General features: G+C 37.2%; 1 protein-coding gene across 13 annotated transcripts in view; it reads left to right on the top strand.

Moving 5' to 3' along the window:
• CASK (calcium/calmodulin dependent serine protein kinase) overlaps nucleotides 1-27,011 on the top strand; it is a 388,474-nt gene that overhangs the window by 51,586 nt on the left and 309,877 nt on the right. For 7 of the 13 annotated variants that reach the window (XM_027091491.1, XM_027091496.1, XM_027091490.1 and 4 more), the window contains exon 2: nucleotides 23,368-23,498. In XM_027091491.1, the coding sequence (XP_026947292.1) occupies nucleotides 23,368-23,498 (131 nt within the window). The remainder of the gene's footprint in view (nucleotides 1-23,367; nucleotides 23,499-27,011) is intronic. The other 6 variants (XM_027091498.1, XM_027091492.1, XM_027091494.1 and 3 more) reach the window with 1 other exon arrangement.

Below are 27,011 nucleotides of genomic sequence, written 5' to 3'. Positions count from 1 at the left end.
TTGGATGGCACTTCATTTCATATCATTGAATACATCATTTCATTGTCTTCTGGTTTCTGTTGTCAGCTGTCAAACTGTTACTTCTTTGAAGATAATCTTTTTAAAAACTTCTAGTTATTTTAAGATTTTTCTCTTTGTTTTCTGTGATTCGTCTTGGTATATAGATTTATTTTTATCTTGTGATTCACTGGGAATCTTGAATTTGTGGATAGACAAGTCTGATGAAAATTCTGTGAAATCATTCTATGAAAAATTCTCAGCCATTCCCTCAAATATTGCCTCTACCTCATTCTCTCTCTTCTCTTCTGCTGGGGCCCCAATTAACGTACATTAAATCTCATCATTTCATCCAAGTCTCTTATCGTATCTTCTATGTTTTCTTTTTCTCTTTGATGTATTCTGGATAATTTCTTCTGACCTATATTCCTTTTAACTAATTCTTTCTTCAGCTCTCAGCTGCTCTAAAATCTATCCATTGAGTTTAAAATTTGGGCTGTTATATCTTTCTGTTTTCGATATCTCATGCCGTGGTATTTTTCTTTTGTCTCTTATTCTGATTCTTGTTCACACTAAGATGACAGTGTCTTTCTCAAGAGAGGGTTTGCCTCTGTGCCAGGTTTTTAGGGGAGAGCTTATGACCAGGACTGCCTTAGTCCAGCTTTAAGATTTGAGACTACCAGATGAGAGGGAGCCAGGCTTCAAGTCCTTGCAAGGCTAGGTTTGTTTTTGGTTCACCTCCATCCTAGGTTTCTTTTCAGAAGAAACCAGAACAAAGTGGGGATTGGTCTATCAGGTAGATGGCAAGTCTTCTCTTCACTCATCCATTCCTATGAGGCCCTTTGAGTCCTGGGAGGCAGCTGCTTCCTAAGGGTGGAGAATTGCCCTACAGGCAAAAGTAGTTGTATATGGCTGAGCTTACTGCTGTGGTTTCCCTTGTTCTCCTAGATCTTTAACTGGCAAAATTGAAGTACCTTATAAGATATTTATACTTTCAAGAAGATTGTGTGTGTGTGTGTGTGTGTCCAGGTTTTATTTTGTTTCTCTGTAGGAAGGTTAGTCCAGGTTACTTATTTCACTGTTACTGAAAACAGAATTCTCTGGTTCTTTGCTGATTCTTGGTTTTGATAGTGAAATTGTACCCTTGTAGTATGGGAGACATTTTATATTTTTTAGGGGAGAAGTAGTGAAGGAGGTACTTGTCTAATAACAGATCAACCCTGAAGAAGTCCCCTCTGTGCATATGTGCTAGGCACAGCCCTTTATACCTTCTGTTGTCTCTTCAGAACCCTTTGAAGTAGCTGTTATCTCCATTTCACAGTTTAAATAAAGTGGGCCCAGAGAGACTGAATAACTGCCCAAATGTCATCAGAATGGGTAATGGGCAGATCCAGGATTCAGCCCCAAGTCTTTTGAACGCTCAAGCCCATGCTCTGTTTATGCTGTTTTGGCTTTGATTCAAAGAGGAAAAAGTTAGTCTATCAAGGGTTAAAGTGCCTTATCTTAAAGGGACTTTTTCATACTAAGCAATGTTAGCAGCTGGAGTGTTTGTACTTCCATGTTGCTTGGGCACACCAAAAGAAGTTGTAAGTTCATTATGAAATTTAAAAAAAAATTCATTTACTTATTTATTTATGGCTGTGTTGTGTCTTCGTTGCTGCGTGTGGGCTTTTCTCTAGTTGCGGCAAGTGGGGGCTACTCTTTGCTGCAGTGTGCGGACTTCTCATTGCAGTGGCTTCTCTTGTTGTGGAGCACGGGCTCTAGGCACACGGGCTTCAGTAGTTGTGGCACTCGGGCTCAGTAGTTGTGGTTCACGGGCTCTAGAGCACAGGCTCAGTAGTTGTGGCACACGGGCTTAGTTGCTCCGCGGCATGTGGGATCTTCGCGGACCAGGGCTTGAACCCGTGTCCCCTGCATTGGCAAGCGGATTCTTAACCATTGTGCCACCAGGGAAGTCCCCATTATGAAATATTACTGTGCAAGGATTCTTGTATGGTAGAATAAACGTTTTTTCCTTTAAACATTTCAATGGTCACTCAGTGGAGCTGCCTAAAAAATTCATGGTTAAAAACATCTTGTTCTTTTATATGATCTCAACCCATCTGTTTTGTATCTATGCTAGATATTCTTCATGCTTTATTTCTTATTTTTTCATATTGGTTGCTATAAGATAAAGGATTTGATTAAAGTACAGGAAATAGTAATTGCATATGTATTGATTTTTAATGAATTAATAGTCATTGGTTAAAATGTTTCTGATTTTATGATCTCATGTCTATTTACTGATTTAAGCTTGTGCTTAAAATTGTCAGTCTTCAATTCACCATTAATTAAGAACCGTGAAGTTTCTTTGTCTTCTAAGTCTTAATTGAGTTTATTTGCTTGTAATTTCACCAAAAAAGGTAATCATGTGGCTAAAATAAGTAATTTATTTCCATTTAGTTATATCTTGTAGTGGTAAACTATTATAGTGATTGAGGCTTATATTTAATCTTGTCAGATTATACAAACTGAAATTTCTTTTAAGTAAACTGTTTAAAGAAACAAAAGATTGAATTAATTTTGAGCTAATCATTGTCACAGCTAATTTTGTAAACTTTTAGATTGAAAAGCTTTCTGAATTTTAGGAGCTATGTTTGGTTCTCTGCCATTACAGAATACTATTTTTGTAAAATGCCTCAAGTTTACAAGGCCTATTTTAAAGCATTAAAACAAAGTATTTAAGAACAGATGTTAGTACATGTTAAAAGTAAAAAAGGCTGCTTTTTTGAGTTTTAACTATGATAATATTAGAAGGGTTTTGAATTGGCAATCAACATCTCTAGTAAAAAAATCATTTTTGAAGAAGTATTTAAAAATTAACATGTTATATGATTTTACAGCTTTTACCTACCTTTTAGTAATTGACATTGACAAATAAAAATTTTTATTTCTACTAGATAAGTGAAAATCTCTCCCAAGAGATGAAAGAGGTATAAAAGCTATTAAAGAGCTGTAAGTTGAGGGCTTCCCTGGTGGCACAGTGGTTGAGAGTCCGCCTGCCGATGCAGGGGACACGGGTTCGTGCCCCGGTCCGGGAAGATCCCACATGCCGCGGAGCGGCTAGGCCCGTGAGCTATGGCCGCTAAGGCTGCACGTCCGGAGCTGTGCTCCGCAACGGGAGAGGCCACAGCGGTGAGAGGCCCGCGTACCGCAAAAAAAAAAAAAAGCTGTAAGTTGAGGTTAACTGAAATATAATGCAAGTGTCTTAAAGATGACACCTATGTTTATGCATTCTAAAATGGCTTTATCTGTCCGTTTGTCTATCCAGAAAGCACTTACTGAGTCTTCACTATTCTACATGCTAGAGATACAGTGTCAGATAAGAGAAAATCCTTGCCCTCAAAGAACTAGCATAGTCAACCAGTAGGTCTTTTTTTAAAAGCTTACCTTCAGTTATGTATAACGTTATTTATGTAGATTATTATAACCCCTAACTTTCCTCACTTTCTATAATGTGTAAGACCAAATAATGAGATTGTTATTAAAAACACTATTTCCCAGCCAATGTGCCATGACTGAAATATGCTAAATAGACTTCGGTGTCTTAGCTCTCCTTTTAGACTCAGGAAGGCTGTGAGGCGGAGTGAGTGAGTGTGTGTATACATGTGCATGTGTGCATACGTGATGTGCGGAGACAACAGAAAGGCACCCCTATTCTAGTATACTTTGGCTGGTTTGATGTTTCTCAACCTTTTGGGGTTTGAAGAATACCAACTATGTTACCAAATGCAAGTTTGTGTGCCCAAATGCATGGTGAGGTGAGACAATACCGAAACATAGGAGTTTGGAGCAGAGAAAGGTTTATTGTAGGACCAATCAAGGAGACGGGTGCCTCCTGCCCCCCAAACCCTGAACTCCCCGAATGGTTTCAGCAAAGCTTTTTTTTTTTTTTTTTTTTTTTTTTGCGGTACGCGGGCCTCTCACTGTTGTGGCCTCTCCCGTTGCGGAGCACAGGCTCTGGTTGCACAGGCTCAGCGGCCACTGCTCACGGGCCCAGCCGCTCCGCGGCATGTGGGATCTTCCCGGACTGGGGCATGAACCCGTGCGCCCTGAGTCGGCGGGCGGACTCTTAATCGCTGTGTCACCAGGGAAGCCCTCAGCAAAGCAGTTTTAAAGGCCAGGTGAGGGAGGGGGGCCGTAGTGTATGTGATCAGCTCATTGGTTGATATTGAGGTAAAAGGGCGGTTAACTTTAATCAACCCCTAGGCGCCAGTAGGTCTGGGGCTATGTGCTCTTGATCATCAAGTAGTTAATTTCTTCCATTTGGTGGAGGTTTTTAGCATCTGAAAAAACTCAGGAAATATGCATGAGATACTATTTTCTGAGTACTTCAGAGAAGAGCTAAAGCAGAGGATATGGGGGAAGAGCATGACCCGGGAATGCCCCATAGGTTCCTGCTAAGTTACAGTTACTTATTTGAGACCCTAAAATTCTGAGCCGGGTGTCATGGAAAACTATATTATGGACCAGATGAGTTTAATGGCTACTATTTCTAACTTGATACATTAGACATAAAAGAACTGTCACTTCTCTCATAGTTTTGAATGGAACGGATTCTTAATGCTAGCCAATGAAAAAGGTTGAAAATGCACAGACTTCCATTTCTAGGACAGGGTGGTATAAGACTCACTTATTTTTTCTTAAGACTCACTTTTAACTATCCCTTCCCCCATTAAGTACAATGAAATGCCCTAGCAGTTATTCAACTGACAGCAGTAAAAGAACTCTGAAATTTGGAAAGAAGAAGGCAGACTAGCTAGGAACCTCAGCACTTGAGAAATGACAATATGGAGAGTTCACGAGGTTTTCTTTTTACCTTCCATTTACCCCTGGGCTGGCTGTTAGAGAGACCTACTACCCAGAACCACCAAAGGGCATAAAAAACAAAAACAAAAGCCTGCTTTCACTGACCAAAGGACTTGGAAAGGGGAAGCCCAACAGAGACCTAGTTGGGTCCACATCTGGGGCCTGGTGGGCAATCTGATCTGCCCATAGCCCCAGCAGGAGCAGCAAAGGCCCTAGCGATCCCAGCCCTTGCTCCATAGACAGGGCCTTGGCAGATAGTCTGATCTGCCAGCAGCAGCAGACATGGCCATTTCAGCCCCCATGCCACGATCCAGTCCTGTCATCTGGCCTGCTGACAACAGCAGCAAGAGCAAAGGCCAGGCTATACCAGCCTCTTCTCCCCAACTGGCACTAGTGGGCAGTCTGCCCAGGCCCGGTTGCTTCAGAACCCCTCTCCCTCAAGGTTGCCGTGGGGTAGCAACTGGCCCTGGAAAGCGCCTTTTTTTTCCTGCAGATGGCATCAGCAGGGATTGACTGGGAGCCCCCAACAGCACCAGAAGAATGAAGCAGATCAAAGTAGCATTGTAAGGGCTCAGAAAACTAAACTGTCATTGGAACTAAAGCCCACAAAATTAGTCTAGGACGTATACACTAAACCTAAACAGGGTAACTGCCTGTAAAAATAGATTTGTGATCAAGCATCTCCTAACAACAATGACCAGAATATCCAGGATACAGTTGAAAACCACTCGTCATACCTAAGTACCAGAAAAAACACAATTTGAATGAGAGAAGACATTCAACTGAGGCCAATAGTGAGTTGAATCAGATATTGGAATTATCTCATGATGGTTTTAATTCAGCTATCATAAAATTGCTCTAGGAATTGGTTACACATTTTCTTGAAACAAATGGAAAGATAGAAGATCTCAGCAAAGTAGAACCAGGAGCATTTCCTAATGAATTGGATTTGGAATGTGAAAGAAATAAAGGGATCAAGATTGGCACCATAATTTTTGGCTAAGCAACTGGAAGGAAATATGGAGCTGGCCTTCAAATGTGATAGCAAGAGGGGAGATCAGGAGTTTAGTTTCAAACATGTTTCAGGATACGATGGCCCTTTCTCTTTTTATCCCCCATGCCCAGTATATTGTGTGCCTTATTGGTGAAAAGGAAGTCCTTTTATGAGCTCTGAAAGGTTGATCCATCCTTGGGAAACTGATTAACATTGAGCATTACTAACTTGCGTACTCTTTGTAACATGCAGGGACTTCGGTTCCTTACCTAACTTGAAAAATTCCTTAACTCTTTGGATATTTAATTTTACTGTCTTACACAAACAGTTATATCCACTTATTTTATACTCTTATTTCTTTCCCCCAAAGCAGTTGATTTCCAGGTCATCTACTTTACTTCTTTAGACCTAGAAACTGATTACTACAGTTATAATTCAAAACCTATTTTCTGCTGCCCTGCACTGAGCTGAGTAATTGGGTGTAAATGCTTATTCCCTTTGTATGCTTTGCCTTTTTGTTAACTTGTTTTTTGGTTAAAAGACCAGAGGTTGCATTATTGCCTGCTGAATATGCTTATATTAACATTTGTAAAAAGTAAATTACTTTTGGGGGTATTAATGAATAGACATTTAAATTGCATAGTTAAATGTTTTCCATCCTTTACTAAGCAAACAGTTGAATTACCCTCCTCTTTGTAAGAATTTAAACCACTTATATGCCATGTTTGAGGAAAAGAATATTTATTTCCGAAAAAAAGTTGTTTAAAATCTGAGTGATTCATATTTACATCATAATTTGTATTGTTTGTTATTATAAATATTAAAATTTAGATCGTCATATCTAAAGTGTTGTTCAGGGAACACTAATGATTAATAGGTGCTACATGGATGATGTGGTTAGAGTATGGTAGAGGAGAGAGATGCTTGTTTCCTAACTGCAAGACTTGGCTGCTAATATGTAATGTGAATATGGGGTGGGGGTGGAGGGTAGGTATTGTATATGGTGTTTACCAAACTTACTTGACAGAGAAACTTATATTCTTTAAGGATTTCACAAGACTTCAATTTGGGAAACCCCAATTTAGAGTGTTAGTTACATTTTTGTTTCTATGCTACTATATAAATTTTGCATAATCCTGATGCAACTAAAATGAATAATAGAGAAAGGAGTATTGCCGGCTTTGCAATTTCTTTTACTAACTTTTTTTTTTTTTTTTTGTGGTACGCGGGCCTCTCACTGTTGTGGCCTCTCCCGTTGCGGAGCACAGGCTCCAGACGTGCAGGCTCAGCAGCCATGGCTCACGGGCCCAGCCGCTCCGCGGCACGCGGGATCCTCCCGGACCGGGGCACGAACCCGTGTCCCCTGCATCGGCAGGCGGACTCTCAACCACTGCGCCACCAGGGAAGCCCTACTAACTTATTTAATTTAAATTTTATTTAATAAAAATAAATAAATTAAATTTTATTAACTCAGAAGTGGATCTAACTTGTTATGGAGATCCATAAAACATGGTTCTGAAGGGGAAGAGATTAACAGTACTCCACAGCAGTGTCACTGGAGAAGAATCTGTTAATGAAGATAGCAACTTCTGAGTTCAAATATTAATTCCCCCTCCCCCTCTTAGATGCAGAATTGTAATTAATGGCAGGCAAAAATACTATAGGCTAATGTAGTATTTGGGAAACAACCTATGTTAGTGACATATTAACAGAACACATTCCTTTTATAAATAGGATTTACAATGTAATTTCATAGTGTCAGACTTGCATAATCATTAGTTTCAGCTTATAAGACTGGATTATGCACACAGAATTTGACAGTTCTGATAATATTAGTACAGTCATTTCAGTATCCGTGGAGGATTGCTTCCAGGACCCCCGTGGATACCAAAATCCTCTGATGCTCAAGTACCTTATAAAATAGCATAATATTTGTGTATAACCTACGCACATCCTCTCATATACTTTAAATCATCTCTAGTTTACTTAAAATACCTAATACAATGTAAATGCTATGTAAATAGTTGCTGGTGTGCAGCAGATTTAAGTTTTGCTTTTTGGAACTTGCTGGAGGTTTTTTTTTTTTCCACCAAATATTTTCGATCTGCAGTTGTTTGGATCTACAGATGCAGAACCTGTGGATAAAAATGACCACCTGTACGAATTATAAGTAATTAAGTTCATGAACGCTAGGAGAAAAGGTCAGGCGCATGTTTCCAAAAAGTTGTTTCTCTATTAAATATTTTCATTGGGCCATTTTTTGATATATAGTCCCACATTTAGAAAATAGCAAAATGTGAATGTATAGCTCTTAATTTAAAAGTGAAAATTACACTTTTCTTGTACCAGCCTTGAGAAGAATGGGAGAACTGTGTTCATGTCTGGGGCCGACCCTTCTAAGCATTTGGTCTTCATGGCTGTACTTCTGCAAGATAATATGTTCTAAGAACTTGCACTTCTTTTTTCTTTCTGGGCTTCTTGTAGTCTTTCTGTGGGGGTGTTTCCAGCAATTCCTTGGGGAGGAATTGGGGGATATGTCCATGTTTTCTGGGGTTCGGTCTTCTGTCCTTTTTGGTCTGTATTCTCATTTACATCAATGGCTCCTGTTCGCTCATGCTTCCTAGGGAGTATAGAGATGAGAACTTAGATTTTAGAGTTTGGTATGTCTAGGCTTCAGTCCTGACTTTACCATTCACTAACTGTTTGGCATAGACAACCTGGCTTAGCCTCAGTTTCCTAATCTATAAAATGGGGGCTAACAGTATATTCGCTATTATGATAAATAATGATAAATAAATTATAATAAATGAGAGAATCTATATAAAGTTCTCAGCAGCATGCTTGGCACATGGTATGTTGCAAATGGTAGTTGATGTTACCTTCATCATCTACATGTTGACCCCTTCCTTGAACTTTATACTCCTATCTAATTGTGCTCTCTATATCTTTGCCTTGGTCCATGGAAATCACTATTTCTGAAATTGGTATTTTCAAAACACAGTCACGTGTCTCCTTTCTTTCTCAGCTTCTTTCTTCTTCTACCAGTTCTTTCTCTTATAGTAGTCACTTTCATTTGGTGGTATCATTATTTACCCTGTAACTTTTGCCAGAAATCTGTACGTCATTCTTTCAACCAACCCCCAACCATCCCCTAGCTAATCCTTCACTACGTTGTCTGGTCAATTTATTTTAAGTCTCTCTCAGTTGCCTCTACTGAGGCATTGGTTTAGGTCTTTATCTTGTTATGCTTAGGCTAACGTAATAACTTTCTGACTGGCCCGCACTCACTCCTCAACCTATCTTCCATTCTTCTGTCACAGTGATCTCTGATGCCCTTCTCCTTTTCCAGCCACTTCTCACCCTCCAGTTTTTCATGCCAGCAATACCAAACAGCTTTTAGTATCCATCGCACGCCATGCTTTGACTTGGCTCCAGGCTGTTGCACATGCTACTACTTATTTCTAGAATTTTCCCTTTATCCTTGTTGGCCTGAAAAAAAGCTCTTTTTCACCTTTCTAAGCCCTCCTAAGTGTCCCTGTCTCAGAGGCCTTCTCTGACCACCTTCCTATCCACAGATAATAAATCTTTGTATTATACTGTTTCAATACTTTGTTCTGTAACATACTGAAATTATGCACATATACCCATAGCAATCTATTAGATTGGGAGTGTCCTGAGGGTAAGAATTGCTTTATTAATCTTTTTTTGTTTGTTCTTTGTATTTTTTGGGTCTTATTTCCATTAGGGAAAATGAGGTAAATTAATGAGATAAAATGTGCAAGTATCAATAGAAGTTTTTTAATGTTACTGCTTCAGTATCTATTTGTGAAAGTTCTTTACATATTGAGCTAAAAAGGCTGAAACATGTACAACCAAGTCAGAGTTCTTACTTTGGGATATGTTTATCTTACAGTCCTTTATGTGTTTTCTTTTTCATTTCCTTCCTCTTATGTCTATGTCCCTTTTCCCCTGTTTCTTATCTGTTACAAAAATATTTTTTTCTCCTCTCTCAGCAACTCTCCTTGATACATGCTCCATCATATACGAACTAACAAAGACCTAGAGTCCATATCCCTCTACCTTGGCTCTAACTAACCCCAGCCCTTCAAACACACCTACACACGCACATATACCAATCAGATTTCCCAGAACTTCTGGATCCGCAGAGACTGCTATGTATGCCCTGAAGTCCTTGCATAAAAGTAGTAAACGGTGAATGTAGCATACGTAGACTCAGACCAGAGGATGATGTGCTATATAAAATCTAAAGCAAGGCCTACTAAATTTGTCACTGAACTGTCAAGGTTTGACAGAAGTACTAATTATGCCAAGATAGGTTCCAACTTAGTAAATGCTAGTCTTAACACTATGAATTACTCATCTTTGACAGTTGAGCCAAATTTGTTCTGTTAGCATTTTGGAGATCCATTGCCAACTTTTTCAAATAAGCCTGCCCTTTCTATTTTCAAGGAATGATCTGAACTGTACTGAGCTTAATTCCTTTGTCAGGTCTTTAATTGTTAACATTTAGGCAACAGTTCCTGAGACTTTGATTTTAATAATTTTCCACTCTATGTGTGTTTCTTTAGCAGTAGCTATGATTAGGCAGACTTTTTCCTTTGGTTTAGTCACTATACCTAAAGTAACTCAATTTGGTGTGTTTATGAAAGTGTATATGTTGGTGGTGAGAGTGGGTACCAGAAGTATTAAAGAGAAAAAAAGTTTCAGAACAACATTTCTGTTCCCCTTTCACTACCACAAAGAAACAGGAAGACAAGGAAAGGATTTATAGATGGAATGATAAGCTCTTCTTTAGTGGTAATGACTAAACCAACAGTGTTGAAATAAGAGGAAAAGGACCATAGTTATCTCTATTAGGTGTCATTCTTATATACATTTATGTGTCTATAGAGTGTCATTTTCAGTATTATGTTCTTACTGCTAATATTGTCATCATTACTATTATATTTTTGCTTTGTTTTCTTTTTGCCTACCCACCATCTACTTTCCTCAGTTTTTAACATCAGACTGTACAGACAGTAGTAGCAAGATGCAGATTTAGTAAATGAGTGGAAAAATACCTAGAAGTACCATGATTTCTCAAAATTGTATATGTTTATGTAAAATTCTGTGATATAAGTTTTTCAGTGGTTTGTTCATTCCTAGTTTGTTTTTGATATATCATTCACCAAATATTTCATGAGGGCCTAATATATACCAGACACTCATTGAGTTTATCTTCTAATATAAATATTGGGTTGGCCAAAAAGTTTGTTTGGGTTACGGAAAAACCTGAATGAACTTTTTGGCCAGCCAATGCATGTAACATAATATTGCATATATATTACATAAATGCACATACATATGTGTGTATTATGCACACACACAGTCGATGCTCATTATTTGTGGTAGTTATGTTCTAAAAAGTTGCCATGAACACTGAATGAGTAAATACTGAATCATTTCTCCTAGGTGAGATGCGGGGTTAGGTTCCTGTGAGCCTCTGGTCATGTTTTCTTCAACTAATCAATACATAACCTGTTTAAAGACACCTTATTTCATATGTATACTTGATTCATTAACATTGAACTCATGACCAATAGCCCTATAATTTATGCCTGAATGAAGCTTACCCAAAGTGTATTTTCTCCATAAGACATGCCACAGCCTTCTTGAACTTAGAAACGCAAGAGAGTACTTCGGCAGTACACTTCGGGGCCATTATAAACAGTGAAATCACCAACAAAAAACACAAAATGCACTAATTAAATGGCAAAAAGGACACTTGCTTACAGTGAGAGCTGAAACAAGAAGGCAGAGCATCACCTTGTTCAACCTCAGCTGGTAACGTGTCAGGTGACTCGAAAGTTTCACTGCTATGCATGTGTCCGTGAATGACTGTGAAAGGGCTGTGAATATTGACTTTGGGTTACAAATAAATTTTAGTAAGTGACTTAACAAATACTTAATCTGCAAATAATGAGTATTTACTGTATGTCAACTATGTTGTATGTATGTATGTTTGTGTGTGTGTGTGTGTATGAATTTGTTTTTGGTCTTCATTTCCCCCACCCTTATCTTCCCTTTGGTTAATTGGTTGTTGTTCTTCACGGTGTCCTACATCTATTGTAGTACATTGTGCAATTCATTATAAATGTGATGAAGCTTCTAGGCCTGTGATATGGACAGGAAATTCACCTCATTTATTGAAGGTTTCCTCATATACGATGTAAGTTTTTTTCTGTAAACCTCTCACAGGGTGAGAACTTTACATTATAGATGTCACTCCAAAATTTACATGTAACAACTTAATGTATATTAAATTTAGTTCAATTAGATGTAGAATTACAATGAACATAATCGATACTGACTTTATGTTTGAGAATGTAAACATAGTTTTTCTTCATTTATATATATCAAGTCACTTAAAATAATTTGTATTGTACAGATATTTTAAAAATTAAGACCTCTCTCTTTTTTTTTTTTTTTTTTTTTGGCGGTACGCGGGCCTCTCACTGTTGTGGCCTCTCCCGTTGCGGAGCACAGGCTCCGGACGCACAGGCTCAGCAGCCATGGCTCACGGGCCTAGCCGCTCCGCGGCATGTGGGATCTTCCAGGACCGGGGCACGAACCTGTGTCCCCTGCATCAGCAGGCGGATTCTCAACCACTGCGCCACCAGGGAAGCCCAGGACCTCTTTTGATTAGCAAGATCTTAGGGATGTACCCTCAGCTGTTAAAAATGTTATTTTTACCTGGGAAATATATTTGTGGAGGAGTGCATAAAGTTTATGTGTGTGCACGCGAGTGTGTGTATTTTAAAGAATACTAATGAAATGAAAACCCGTGAATCCATCATCCAAGTTAAGAATAGAATATTACTAGTACTTTTAAAAGCCACTGTGTGCTCCTTCCCAGTCACAATCTCCTTCTCCCCATAACCACTATCCTGGCTTTTATACTAATGATTCCTTTTGGTTTTCTTTATAGCTTTACCATCTATGTATATATCCCTAAACAGTATATTGTTTATTCATTAAAAACTGAGTAGCAAGCACAAACTTAGCTGTGTAAGGAAAGGGCAATAATACCACTATTGTGTGAAGACTCAGATGAAGAGAAGCTGAACAGAACCTTTTGTTCACAGTCTGGCTTCAGATACCTGAGAGCATATAGGAGCCCTTGCTGGCAAGTCCGTTGGCAAAATCCCAAGTAAATCCCAGAACATGGAGCTCTTCACAGGCAGGACATCCGTGCTATAGTGCAGCGCTGGGTACTGAACATCCAGCAGGAGTGCGGTCAGGGGGCATGCACTGCTCTGCATTTCCTGCTTTTCAGCTCGCCGAGGCTGACTCCCGCTCAGTTATTCCTGAGAACACTGCTGTGGACTGAAATGAGAGTCCTCTGCTGATCGAGGCAGCAGAGAGGAGCAGGAATCTCATCAGCCCCTGGTCAGAAAAAGCAAAACAGAGGAACCTGGCCCCAGATTACGTGGTTCTTCTGTTTTCAAGTTAAAGAGCTGATCAGTGGCATTGGGAATCTTTGATGGCTCTCTAGTTAACCTCTGCTCAATGCTTAGCTGGTAGCCTGAGATCTCACTCTCTTGTATTCTTGCGTTGAATCTCCTGTTTGCTGTCCCTTGGCGTCCTTTTTTACTAGTATACGCTCTTGTTCTAGCAAACACATCCTACAATAATTTCTTCAGGAAGTATGCATTGCAAGTAATGTATTGAGCTTTTTCATGTCTGAAAATGTTTTTTTATTATTGATTTTTCTGACTCAATGTAGACTTTAAAGGTTAGAAATATTTTTCCTTCATGATTCTGAAGGTGTCGCTCTAATGTCTCATTGCTTCTAGTGTTGCCATTGAGAGATCAGAAGCCATTGCAGTGCCTGATCCATTGTGTGTGAACTATATCATCCTCCCCTCCTTGAGCACCCTTACCCCTACTGCTGGAAATCTGAACGTTTTGTAGCCCATAGGGTTCTTAAATTTCACAGTGGCATGTGTGGACATGTGTCTTATCTATTTTGCTGAGTACTTCATGGGTGCTTTTCTTTAAAATTTTTATTTTATATTGGGGTATAGTTGATTAACAATGTTGTGTTAGTTTCAGGTGTACAGCAAAGTGATTCAGTTATAAATATACATGTATCTATTCTTTTTCAAATTCTTTTCCCATGTAGGTTGTTACAGAATATTGAGCAGAGTTCCCTATGCTATAGAGTAGGTCCTTGTTGGTTACCTATTATAAACACAGCACTGTTTACATGTAAATCCCAAACTCCCAGTCTATCCCTACCCCCACTTCCCCCCGGTAACCATAAGTTCGTTCTCTATGTCTGTGAGTCCATTTCTGTTTTATAAATAAGTTCATTTGTATATATATTTTTAGATTCCGCATATAAGCAATATCATATGATATTTGTCTTTGTCTGACTTACTTCACTTAGTATGATAATCTCCAGGTCCATCCATGTTGCTGCAAATGGCATTATTTCATTCTTTTTTATGGCTGAGTAGTATTCCATCATATAAATATACCACATCTTCTTTATCCATTCATCTGTTGATGGATATTTAGGTTGCTTCCATGTCTTGGCTATTGTAAACAGTGCTGCAGTGAACACTGGGGTGCATGTATCCTTTCGAACCATGGTTTTCTCTGAGTATATGCCTGGGAGTGGGATTGCTGGATCATATGGTAGCTCTAATTTTAGTTTCTTAAGGAACCTCCATACTGTTCTCCATAGTGGCTGTACCAGTTTAGATTCCCACCAACAGTGCAAGAGGGTTCCCTTTTCTCCACACCCTCTCCAGAATTTATTGTTTGTAGATTTTTTGATGATGGCCATTCGGCCTGGTGTGAGGTGATACCTCATTGTAGTTTTGATTTGCATTTCTCTAATAATTAGCAATGTTCAGCATCTTTTCATGTGCCTCTTGGCCATCTGTATGTCTTCTTTGGAGAAATGCCTATTTAGGTCTTTTGCCCATGTTTTGATTGGGTTGTTTGTTTTTTTAATATTGAGCCGCAATAGCTGTTCGTAAATTTTGGAGACTAATCCTTTGTTGGTTGCATTGTTTGCAAATATTTTCTCCCATTCTGTGGGCTGTCTTTTCGTTTTGTTTATGGTTTCCTTTTCTGTGCAAAAGCTTTTGAGTTTAATTAGGTCCCATTTGTTTATTTTTGTTTTTATTTCCATTACTCTAGGACACTTCAGAAAAGATGTTGCTGTGATTTATGCCAGAGTGTTCTGCCTCTGTTTTCCTCGAAGAGTTTTATAGCATCTGGTCTTACATTTAGGCCTTTAATCCATTTTGAGTTTACTTTTGTGTATGGTGTTAAAGAATGATCTAATTTCATTTTTTTACATGTGGCTGTCCAGTTTTCCCAGCATCATTTATTGAAGAAACCGTCTTTCCTCCATTGTATAGTCTTGCTTCCTTTGTTGTAGATTAATTGACCATATGTACGTGGATTTATTTCTGGGCTTTCTATCCTGTTCCATTAATCTATATTTCTGTTTTTGTGCCAGTGCCATACTGTTTTGATGACTGTAGCTTTGTAGTATAGTCTGAAGTCAGGGAGCCTGATTCCTCCAGCTCTGCTTTTTGTCTGGTTTTCTTATCAATGCATTGATAGGAATTACATTGAATCTGTACATTGCCTTGGATAGTATAGTCATTTTGACAATATTGATTCTTCCAATCCACGAATGTGGTATATCTCTCCATTTGTTTGTGTCATCTTTGATTTCTTTCATCACTGTCTTATAGTTCTCAGAGTACAGTTCTTTTGTCTCCTTAGGTAGGTTTATTCTTAAGTATTTTATTCTTTTTGATGCGATGGTAAATGGGATTGTTTTCTTAATTTCTCTTTCTGATCTTTCATTGTTAGTGTATAGGAATGCAAGGGATTTCTGTGTATTAATTTTGTATCCTGCAAGTTTACCAGATTCGCTGATACGCTGTAGTAGTTTCCTGGTAGCGTCTTTAGGATTTTCTATGTATAGTGTCATGTCATCTGCAAACAGTGACAATTTTACTTCTTCTTTTCCAATTTGGATTCCTTTTATTTCATTGTCTTCTCTAGATTTCCGTAGCTAGGACTTCCAAAACTGTGTTGAATAGAAGTGGCGAGAGTGGACATCCTTGTCTTGTTCCTGGTCTTAGAGGAAATGCTTTCAGCTTTTTATCGTTGAGTATGATGTTAGCTGTAGGTTAGTCATACACAGTCTTTATTATGTTGAGGTATGTTCCCTCTATGCCCACTTTCTGGAGAGTTTTTATTGTAAATGGGTGCTGAATTTTGTCAAATGCTTTTTCTGCATCTGTTGAGATGATAATGTGGTTTTTATTCTTCAATTTGTTGATGTGGTGTATCCCACTGTTTGATTTGTGGATATTGAAAAATTCTTGTATCCCTCGGATAAATCCCACTTTATCATGGTGTATGATCCTTTTAACATATTGTTGGATTTGGACTGCTAATATTTTGTTGAGGATTTTTGCATCTGTGTTCATCAGTGATATTGGCCTGTAATTTTCTTTTTGTGTGTTATTTTTGTCTGGTTTTGGTATCAGGGTGATGGTGACCTCATAGAATGAGTTTGGGAGTATTCCTTCCTTTTTCAATTTTTTGGAATAGTTTCAGAGGGATAGGTGTTAACTCTATCCCTCTATCAAATGTTTGATAGAATTCACCTGTGAATTCATCTGGTCCCGGACTTTTGTTTGTTAGGAGTTTTTAAATCATGGTTTCAACTTCATTACTGGTGATTGGTCTGTTCATATTTTCTGTTTCTTCCTGGTTCAGTCTTGTGAGACTGTACCTTTCTAAGAATTTGTCCATTTCTTACAGGTTGTCCATTTTATTGGCATACAGTTGCTTGTAGTAGTCTCATGATCTTTTGTATTTCTGTGGTGTCAGTTGTAACTTCTCCTTTTTCATTTCTAATCTTATTGATTTGAGTCCTCTCCTTTTTTTTTTTTTTTGATGAGTCTGGCTAAAGGTTTATCAATTTTGTTTATCTTTTCAAAGAACCAACTTTTAGTTTCATTGACCTTTGCTGTTGTTTTCTTTGTCTCTATTTAATTTATTTCTGCTCTGATCTTTATGATTTCTTTCCTTCTACTAACTTTAGGTTTTACTTGTTCTTCTTTCTCTAGTTGCTTTAGGTGTAAGGTTAGGTTGTTTATTTGAGATTTTTCTTGTTTCCTGAGGTAAGATTGTATTGCTATAAAGTTCCCTCTTAGGACTGCTTTTGCTGCATCCCATAGGTTTTGGATCGTTGTGCTTTCATTTTCATTTGTCTCTAGGTATTTTTTGATTTCCTCTTTGATTTGTTCAGTGATCCATGGTTGTTTAGTAGCATATTGTTTAGCCTCCACTTGTTTGTGTTTTTTATAGTTTTGTTCTTATAGTTTATTTCTAATCTCATAGTGTTGTGATTGGAAAGGATGCTTCATATGGTTTCAGTTTTCTTAAATTTACTGGGGCTCGCCTTGTGGCCCAGCATGTGGTCAGTCCTGGGGAGTGTTCCCTGTGCACTTGAGAAGAATGTGTATTCTGCTGCTTTTGGATGGAATGCTCTATAAATATCAATTAAGTTCATCTGGTCTACTGTTTCATTTAAGGTCTGTGTTTCCTTATTGATCTTCTGTCTGGATGATCTGTCCATTGATGAAAGTGGGGTGTTAAAGTCCCCCACTATTATTGTGTTACTGTCAATTTCTCCCTTTATGGCTGTTAGTATTTGCTTTGTATATTGGGGTGCTCCTCTGTTGGCTGCATATATATTTACAATTTTTATATCTTCTTCTTGGATTGATTCCTTGATCATTATGTAGTGTCCTTGTTTGTCTCTTGTAATAGTCTTTATTTTAAAGTCGATTTTGTCTGATATGAGTAGTGTTATTCCAGGTTTCTTGTGATTTCTATTTGTATGGAATACCTTTTTCCATCCCCTTACTTTCAGTCTGTATGTGTCCCTAGATCTGAAGTAGGTCTCTTGTAGACAGCATATATATGGGTTTTGTTTTTGTATCCATTCAGCCAGTCTGTGTCGTTTGGTTGGAGCATTTAATCCATTTACCTTTAAGGTACTTATTGATATGTATGTTCCTATTGCCATTTTCTTAATTGTTTTGGATTTGTTTTTGTAGGTCTTTTTTCTTCCCTTCCTCGTTTGTTCTCTTGTCTTGTGATTTGATGACTAACATTAGTTTTGTGTTTGGATTCGTTTTTCTTTTTTCTGTGTGTCTATTGTAGATTTTTGGTTTGCAGTTACCATGAGTTTTGATATAGCAGTCTGTATATACACAAGATTGTTTTAAGTTGCTAGTCTTTTAATTTCAAATGCATTTCCAATATCCTGCATTTGTGTTCTCCTCTTCTTACAGTTGCTGGGTTTTATATCATATTTGTATGTAGATGATTTCCTACCTTTACTTTATGTTTGCCTTTACTGGGGAACTTTTCCATTTGTAATTTTCTTGTTTCTAGTAGTGGCCTTTTCTTTTCTGCTTGGAGAAGTTCCTTTAGCAATTTTTCCAAAGCTGGTTTGGTGGTGCTGAATTCTCTAAAGTTTTTGATGTATACATATAGCTGATTCACGTTGTTATACAGCAGAAACTAATACAACATTGTAAAGCAATTATACTCCAATAAAGATGTGAAAAAAAAATCTGAGAGATTGGCTGGGTGAAGTATTCTTGGTTGTAAGTTCTTCCCTTTTATCATTTTAAATATATTGTGTTGCTCCCTTCTGGCTTGCAGAGTTTATGCTGAGAAATCAGGTGATGACCTTACGGGAGTTCTCTTGTATGTTATTTTTTGCTTTTCCCCTTGGTGGCTCCTTTTAATTTGGACAACTTAGGATTTAAGGTCTGGGAAATGTTCTTGGATTGAGTTCCTCCCCTCCATTTTCTTTGTTCTTTTGGTTCTACTTTCTGGGAAATTTCCTCAACTTTATCTGCCAGGCCTTCTATTGAGTTTTAAATTTCTTCATATATTTAGTTTTCAAGAGCCCTCATTTTGTCTTCTGAAAGTTCTGGTTTTGTTTCATAGTTATAGTATCTTTCCAAGGACATTAATGGTAGTTGGAAGTTTTTTTCTTGATTAGTATGTTTCCTCTAAGTTGCTCTTTCTGTTTCGATCTCTGTCTTCCAAATTAGACTCTTCTCCAGATGTTTTGGGAGGTTGGTTATCTACTTATGATTAGGAATAGAGCAGTGGTTCTTGAGGGACATTTGACACCGTTTAGAGACATTTTTGCTTGGCAAAACTGGCTGAGGGGGTGCTACTGTCATCTCCAGGTAGAGGCTGGAGACGCTGTTAGGCGCCCTACAATGCACAGGACTTCCTTGCACAACAAAGAACTATTCAGCCCAAAATGCCAACAATGCCGAGGTTGGAAAGCTGATTGAAAACTCTGAACTTGTGGAAGAACTTGTTGACTTTGAATTTCAAGGAAGGTGATCTGGTTGAGTGGTTTGAACAATAAAACGTCATTATTTTTAGTCTTTCCTTCTGGGCTGGTCACATATTCAATAGAAAATCTTACCTTTCCTGCCTGAAGGGTAAAGATCTAGCTTCTAACATTCCCCCCTGTTAATGGGAAATGGGGATGGGCTGTCTACATTCAGTTTGTGTGTGATCACATAAACCCCTTGCTTTTCATGTAGTATCCACTTCTTCAACTGCCTTCTGTCCCCAGTTCTAAGACCCTGTGTTTTACTCTCTCCAGATAATGGACCTCTGTGAGGATGAGGCAGAGTAGTTACCTGGTGGCATGGAGTAGAGGAGGAGGATCTAAGACTCTTAACTGCTTCTCTAATAGATTTCACTCAAACCTTGTTAGTTTAGCCCCACCCTCTCTTTCTCAGAGTTATCTGGTGCTGCCAGTTCAGTTGCTTCCTGAGAATTTTGTAGTGTAAATGAGTTTGGTTCTGAACTTTTCTTATTTTCTCCTTGCAATTTGGCGTTTCTATGAATGCTAAGCCAGTTACCATTACTCCATCTGCTTTCTTGCTTTCAAAATTTGATTATTAATTACTATTGTATTCTCTCATTCTCCCAGTCCTTTAAGACATTTTCTTTAGCCCCTTTTCTCTCATTTTAATGGGTTCAGGGAGAAAAGTTAATTTAGATGCATTTGCTAAATCTATCCTATTATCCTGGAGACCAACATATTATACTGTATTCTAGCATAATTTTGTTTAATTCTAGTCACTTTTGACATGCAGTTGTCCCTCGGTATTTGCAGGGGATTGGTTATAGGATCCCCGCCAATACCAAAATCCATGGATGCTCAAGTTCCTTATATAAAATAGCATATTATTTGCATATAACCCACACATATGCCCCATATACTTCAAATCATCTCTAGATTACTTACAATACCTAATACATTGTAAATGCTTTGCAAATAGTTACCAGTGCAAATTCAAGTTTTGCTTTTTGGAACTTTCTAGAATTTTTTTTCATATATTTTCAATCCATGGTTGGCTGAATCAACAGATGTGGAACCTGCAGATACAGAGGGCCAACTGTATTTACTTTTGGTATCATAATGGTTCAATTCCTAGACATGACCTTTCTTCACATTAATGAAAGCTAGAGGAGATTATTGTGTGTCTGCATAGAGACACAGCTACATTCTTTTCAAAACCTTAGGGAAGTAATAGCAAATATTCAATTGTAACATATTCTAGTTTAATTGACCTTTTACTTTAAAACTTAGTATTCTGAAAGCAGCCAACTGCCTTGAGTAGAACCTTGTGCCACAATCCCAATCAATATTCAGTATTCTTAAAGAATTGGATAAAGAATATAGATTTTATCAAATCTGAAATGCCATCAATTATCTTATCATTCCAGTTTGATTAATACCCTGGCCAGAATTAGTGGAAATATGAGAAAGATAGTAGTTTATAATGATGGCTTACAACTACCTCTGTCAGTATTCCCCCCACCCCCCATAATTATTCAAGAATCGACTGTACTATAGACTAAAAATTTAAGGATGAAATTTTGAGATTCAAAAAGAGTTTAGGCCAGACTGAAACCTAGGCCTCCTGAATTTTTGCTGTTCCTTAAACTGTCATTCAAGTATAACTAATAAGTGTAATACAGAAGTTTTAACATACATTTTATTACACTCTCCTCCCCATTTTAAGATGGGAAAACAAGCCAGATTTTCTTATATCCTGTGTCTTTTTAGCGTTTTGATGAAATAAATATAATCAAGTCCTGCTAAAATTATAGACACTATATACTCATTCAAATTTTTTTCAGTTTCCACTGAGTTTCCAGTTGATGGATTAAATCCCAAAAAAAGTTAAAAGATTTTTCAGTGTCTTTTTAGTGTACTAAATGGTTCACCTTTTCTAACCCCCTGGATGTCACTGAGAGACAGATCTTTGAAACTCTTTACTCGTGACCTATCTTCATGTCATCAATAGTTCAGAGATAAACTCATTTTCTTTGCCTCACATTATAAAAGTAGCCTAAAGAACCAAGGATTTGGTTCCTTTTTTTCATTCACAGACTTAAACACGTTTTTGGTGTTTTTTTTGGTATCAGTATTCCCTTTTTTCTTGATTCTTCCTAGCTTTCTTCATTCTACTATTACTAAAAGGGTTGGGGGAGAAGCTATGTTTTCTTCCTCACCTTTGTTCAAACAGGAAGAACTAAAGAATTGACTCTTGACCAAAAATGATCCCACATACAGATCTTGGAAAGTATCCAAAAGGTGTAGTGAATTGAAGCATACTACACAAATGTATATATAAATAGAGTCCCAAGGGTTTAATGTGTGTACAAAAACCAATTACGCTAAACATTTCCTGAAATTAACTTGCTATTGTCAGGATAAGTAATCACAAGTAAGACATCCAGATTGAGAATGAAAACATTTGTGGGAGTCCTGACTCACATTGTTATATGTCTTCTCACAGAGAAAAGTCTTTGAACAGTTTTGAGTGATTATCAAAAAGGTCCTTTTCCTATAGAGTTCTGAAAGGTACACTATTACCATTTCTTTTCCTTCCAGTTTAGCTTTGTTAGGTTGCTTGAAGAGAGAGACTTGAAACTGTAGTGTAACTGATGTCCTGATGATTGATAGTGGGATGAAATCAACTGATTCATATGATCTCAGAGAAATGTTTAAGTCTAGGTTAGATTATATTCGTTTGCTGTCCTCTGAAAGAATAAAGACAAGCTTACACTTTAAGGCAAAAGTATCATAAGTGTCCTACTGTAAATGAAGAACTTTTCTCTGTCTTCTGATTGACCACATGCATCCAGGTGTACTGTTTCTACCTGTAAAAACCAATGAGAGTGTTTTGTTTCCTGAGGAGGGGGGAAATCCATACGTGTATACACGTACATGTGTGTGTATTTAATAACTTAAACCATACTAGCCTTCAAATAAAATACTACAGTATATTGCGATTGCATTCTACATTAATCAATAGTTGATTCAAGCATGTTGGATTATCTTTAGTTCAGATACTTATTTGATAACTATTAATCACAAGGAACAGAGTGTGTGTGTTTTTAATGCCTGGGACCAGGCATTGTTATTTTATCAGTCATTACAGTTGATTCAACTGTATGGTCAATATTGAGAGCCACCAATTTCAATTGAGGAGAGGACTGGGTAAGAAAGTGACTGGACCACTGGTTTTGCTAGTAGAAATTACTTCCTTTCCTATGGCAGTTGAGAGTAATGCTAATTTGAAGTTTGGGGAGGATGAAGGATTTCCCTGTGACTTCACGTGAAACTGTAGAGGTTGTTGGAAACTAAATCATGTAGGGCTTTCTCTTTGTGAAGTGTCTATTTAAGTCTTCTGCGCAGATTTCCTTGTAGTATATTTTCTTATTTAAGAATTAGTTATGTATTTTGGTTCTTGACTAAATACGTGTTACAAATACCTTCTCTCTGGGATTTTAAGCAGAAACATAATATCAGATTTTCATCTTTAAAACATCACTTCAAGAATGAATGGGAGAAACAAGTTTTCAGTGGTCCTAGTAGAAACTGGTAGTGGTTTAGACTACGGAATGAGTCATGCAGAGAAGTGGACAGGATTAAGAGATATTTGAAATAAACTCAGTAGGACTTGTTAGTGAAGATTAGATAAGTGATGGCTAAGATGAGAGAATGATTTAAGTTTCTGGTTCAAAAGGTAAAAGTTGTATACACTACCACTGTGAACTATTATTTTGTTTAAGATGCTGATACTATGTAGAGAAAATTACAGAGATTATTTGCCTTGAATATAAGAACACTATCTCAGATTTTTAAAAGTGATTTTGAAAGTAAATTTGTTTCTTATTTTTCTGGGTTATCAACTTCAAATAAATAATTACCTCATGAATTATAGAAAAATGTGTTCAAAACTATATTAAATTCTATTTTGAAAGCTATGGCTATAGTAGACAATGAAATATGAATAAACTGTTGAAGAGAAATAGAAACTTAAAATCAACAAATTAAACTTGGATTTTTTTTTTTTTAGGGGTCCCTTCAGTGTTGTACGACGATGCATCAACAGAGAAACTGGGCAACAATTTGCTGTAAAAATTGTTGATGTAGCCAAGTTCACATCAAGTCCAGGGTTAAGTACAGAAGGTAAGAGATGGATTTCAAGTAAGTTATTTGATGTCTGGCTTTATTTCATTTCCAATCCATCTATCAACTTAACCTTCATCTGGGGGTGGGGAAGCAGAGGGTGTAATGCAGTGGGAAGTGGGTGGAGACAGTTTAAATTCCATTCTAGTTTGTCAGATTTCTAGAACATAGTATTTGAAAGATAGCTAGATTTGATTTAACAGTGTTATGAAGTCATCTAGGATTGCTATTGGCCTATGTTTTTTGAATAGAAAGGAAGTAAAATCTGAAAATATATTTTTTAGGATCTAACTTGTAGTCCTATAGTATAGAACATGGGATGGGAAGGGTGAGAAGGGAAATAATGGCACAAATATAATCATTGCAGATTCAAAAGAAACTAAGATGAGTTCCCTTCAAGTCCATAACTTACTACCCTTAGGATTGTGATCTAATAGAACTAAAAGACTAATATATCACATATTGCTTAAGTCACTTATGGTGTATATGTGTAAATGAAAGATCAGTACTGCTAGGACTTGCAGGACTCAAAATTTTGTTTCAAGACATTGATATGGCTAATCATATTTATGTATAAATATTTATAAACAGTACAGAAGCATTTTAAAAGTTTTTTTGTTTGTTTTTTGCTGTTTTAAGCCATAGTTCCATGTAGCCATGATTCACATATGGTCGCACTTCAGATGGCACAATTATTATTTTAACGTTTCTAATTAGCCTGTCTTCTGTCTTCAGACTTTTTCACAGTCCAGTAAAAGACATATCCTTCTTAAGTCCTTTCCTTCTTAATCCCAAGAGCAATGCAGTTAATAGTTTAAATTGGAAAAGCTAAGGCAGAGTAGCCTATTTATATTTTATCCAGTTATCTTACTTTAAGAAGTAGAAGCCCAGATACTGTGAGTTCCAAGTTAATCTATTCCTGCAGATCCTTTTTCAGGATCATTACTTTTAAATACTTTTTTGAAACCTTCTAAATTATTATTATCCATATACTGAATGTAGAAGATTCATAGAAGTTGTTACAAAGTATCAATAACTGATTTTTTTTTAGTGCTTTAATCTTTCAATTCTTAAGGTAAGATTTAGGGATTTTATATCTTACGGTTTCATATTTTGGAATTGGCTATTATTACTTTTGAATACAAATTATTTTATAAATTTAGCAGAATTTAAAATTCACTTCTAATCAGGTTTCACCACTATATTATGTTTGCTAAAACTTTTTAACTGCATTTAAGTTTAATATACTGTATTTGATTTTCTGTACCTCAGTTGTCAACTAATTTTAACAAAAAGCTTTCTGAGTACTTAGGTAATTTTGTATAAACCTAGTTCATTAAACATATAGATGTGTTGAATCTTTATTTCTCTTAAATGTTTTGATACTGTTGATGAATTTAGTAAGATTTCAGTTTAAAATCACAAGTCTAAATCAATTACTCAGTATACCTATATTATGTTGATTTTGTTTATCAGTATACCTAATTCTGAATCTACAGACTAAAGACATTTTTTATGGAGACAGTTAATTACTTTCTCAGTTATCTGAGGTTCTTTCTTTTTTTTTTAAAAAAGAAAGTTATTTATTTATGGCTGAGTTGGGTCTTTGTTGCTGCGCGTGGACTTTCTCTAGTTGTGGCTACTAGAGTGGGGGCTACTCTTCGTTGCGGTGCGTGGACTTCTCATTGTGTTGGCTTCTCTTGTTGTGGAGCATGGGTTCTAGGCATGCGGGCTTCAGTAGTTGTGGCGCACAGGCATAGTTGCTCTGCGGCATGTGGGATCTTGCCGGACCAGGGCTCGAGCCCGTGTCCCCTGCATTGGCAGGAGGATTCTTAACCATTGCACCATCAGAGAAGCCCTTGGCTGAGGTTCTTTATTGACAGATTTCTTCAGCAAGGAATCTCTGTAGCTATAGACCCAGACTGCCAGGCTGGATCTCATTTATTGTCACGTAGCCAGGGAGTCAAACACCAAACTTAAAAAGATGGGGTTGGCGTACCATCCATGTCTCTGAGGTTAAGTCTTCTGAAGTTCACTCATTTGTCGCTTTGGCATTGCTTTGAGTATGTAAATGTCTTCAAGTCCTATTCTGAAGACAAGGCTAGGGCATTTCATTAATCTTATATGGTAGGGTCACAACCTATAGATATTAAATGATATCCAGTTGAATTCTGCATATTACTCATGACTTTATCTGGTTTTGATAAGGGTTTGATGTTATTCAAATGAAAATGTGCAATTGTTCCTTTATATTTATGGCACCAAAATGTAGTTTTCCCATCTTCTTTAGCACAATGATACTCGCAGTGGTTAAGAAACAGAATAAAAATTTCATCTCCACCCTACCACAACTATTTTTCCTTTTGAAGAAAAACTTGCAGTGGAGTTCCTATACACACTATTGCTTATTTTCACACTAGCTTACTTTAACTTGCACACATTTTATTATAAGATATATAATAAATAATGTTATTTTATATTATAAAACCTCTTTGAACAGTATCCTCCATCCCCAACTTCTTTCAACATTTTTCCAAAACATTTGCCCTTCCAGTGCATGTACAAATTGTTAGTGTCCAAAAATGACCTTATTCATGGCTAAGGGTAGGAGATGTCATATTAAGAAGAAACATATTTTGAAGTGAAATTTGAAGTACAATAAAAAGGAATCTATAAGTTTAAACAGAAGTACCTAGAAATATCTATATTTACCATTATATTCTCTTCTTTTTTTAAAATTAATTTATTTGGTTGCGCTGGGTCTTAGTTGCGGCAGGTGGGCTCCTTAGTTGTGGCTTGAGGGCTGCTTAGTTGCAGCTCACTGTCTTCTTGGTTGCAGCACATGGGCTCCTTAGTTGCGGCACACGGGCTCCTTAGTTGTGGCTTGCCGGCTCCTTAGTTGCAGCATGGGGGCTCCTTTGTTGTGGCATGTGAACTCTTAGTTGCAGCATGCATGTGGGATCTAGTTCCCTGACCAGCAGTCGAACCTGGGCCCCCTGCATTGGGAGCACAGAGTTTTAATCACTGTACCACCAGGGAATTCCCTATATTCTCTTCTAATTAAGCCTGTCTCTCAAGCAACAGATAATTTAAAATCTATTTTATTCTTTATGTTTTCTTTTTTATTTTATTTTTGTCATTTTGATTTATTTAATGTTTGTCATTGCGTCAGTATTTTTTCTTGTTAGTACATTTGTATTCAAATACATTATTGAATAAAATAGGTTTCGTGAAGTGTCATCTGGGAAACTAAAGTATGCTGTTTATTTGGATAGGTCATTATGATACAAAGACAAGTAAAAAGAGCACCTATTTTTAAAAAATTTTTATTAGAGTATAGGTGATTTACACTGCTGCATTAGTTTCTGCAAAAAGCAAAGTGTATCAGTTATACCTATACATATTTTAGATTCTTTTCCCATATAGGTCATTACAGAGTATTGAGAAGAGTTCCCTGTGCTATACAGTAGGTCCTTATTAGTTATCTATTTTAAGAGCACCTATTCTTTTTTTTTTTTTTTTTTTTTTTTT

The sequence above is a fragment of the Aethalodelphis obliquidens genome, unplaced genomic scaffold, assembly GCF_003676395.1.
Source record: "Aethalodelphis obliquidens isolate GAN/ISIS:26980383/991018 unplaced genomic scaffold, ASM367639v1 scaffold71, whole genome shotgun sequence".
NCBI classification, from domain to species: Eukaryota; Metazoa; Chordata; class Mammalia; order Artiodactyla; family Delphinidae; genus Aethalodelphis; species Aethalodelphis obliquidens.
This window is presented reverse-complemented; position numbering and strand designations above follow the sequence as displayed.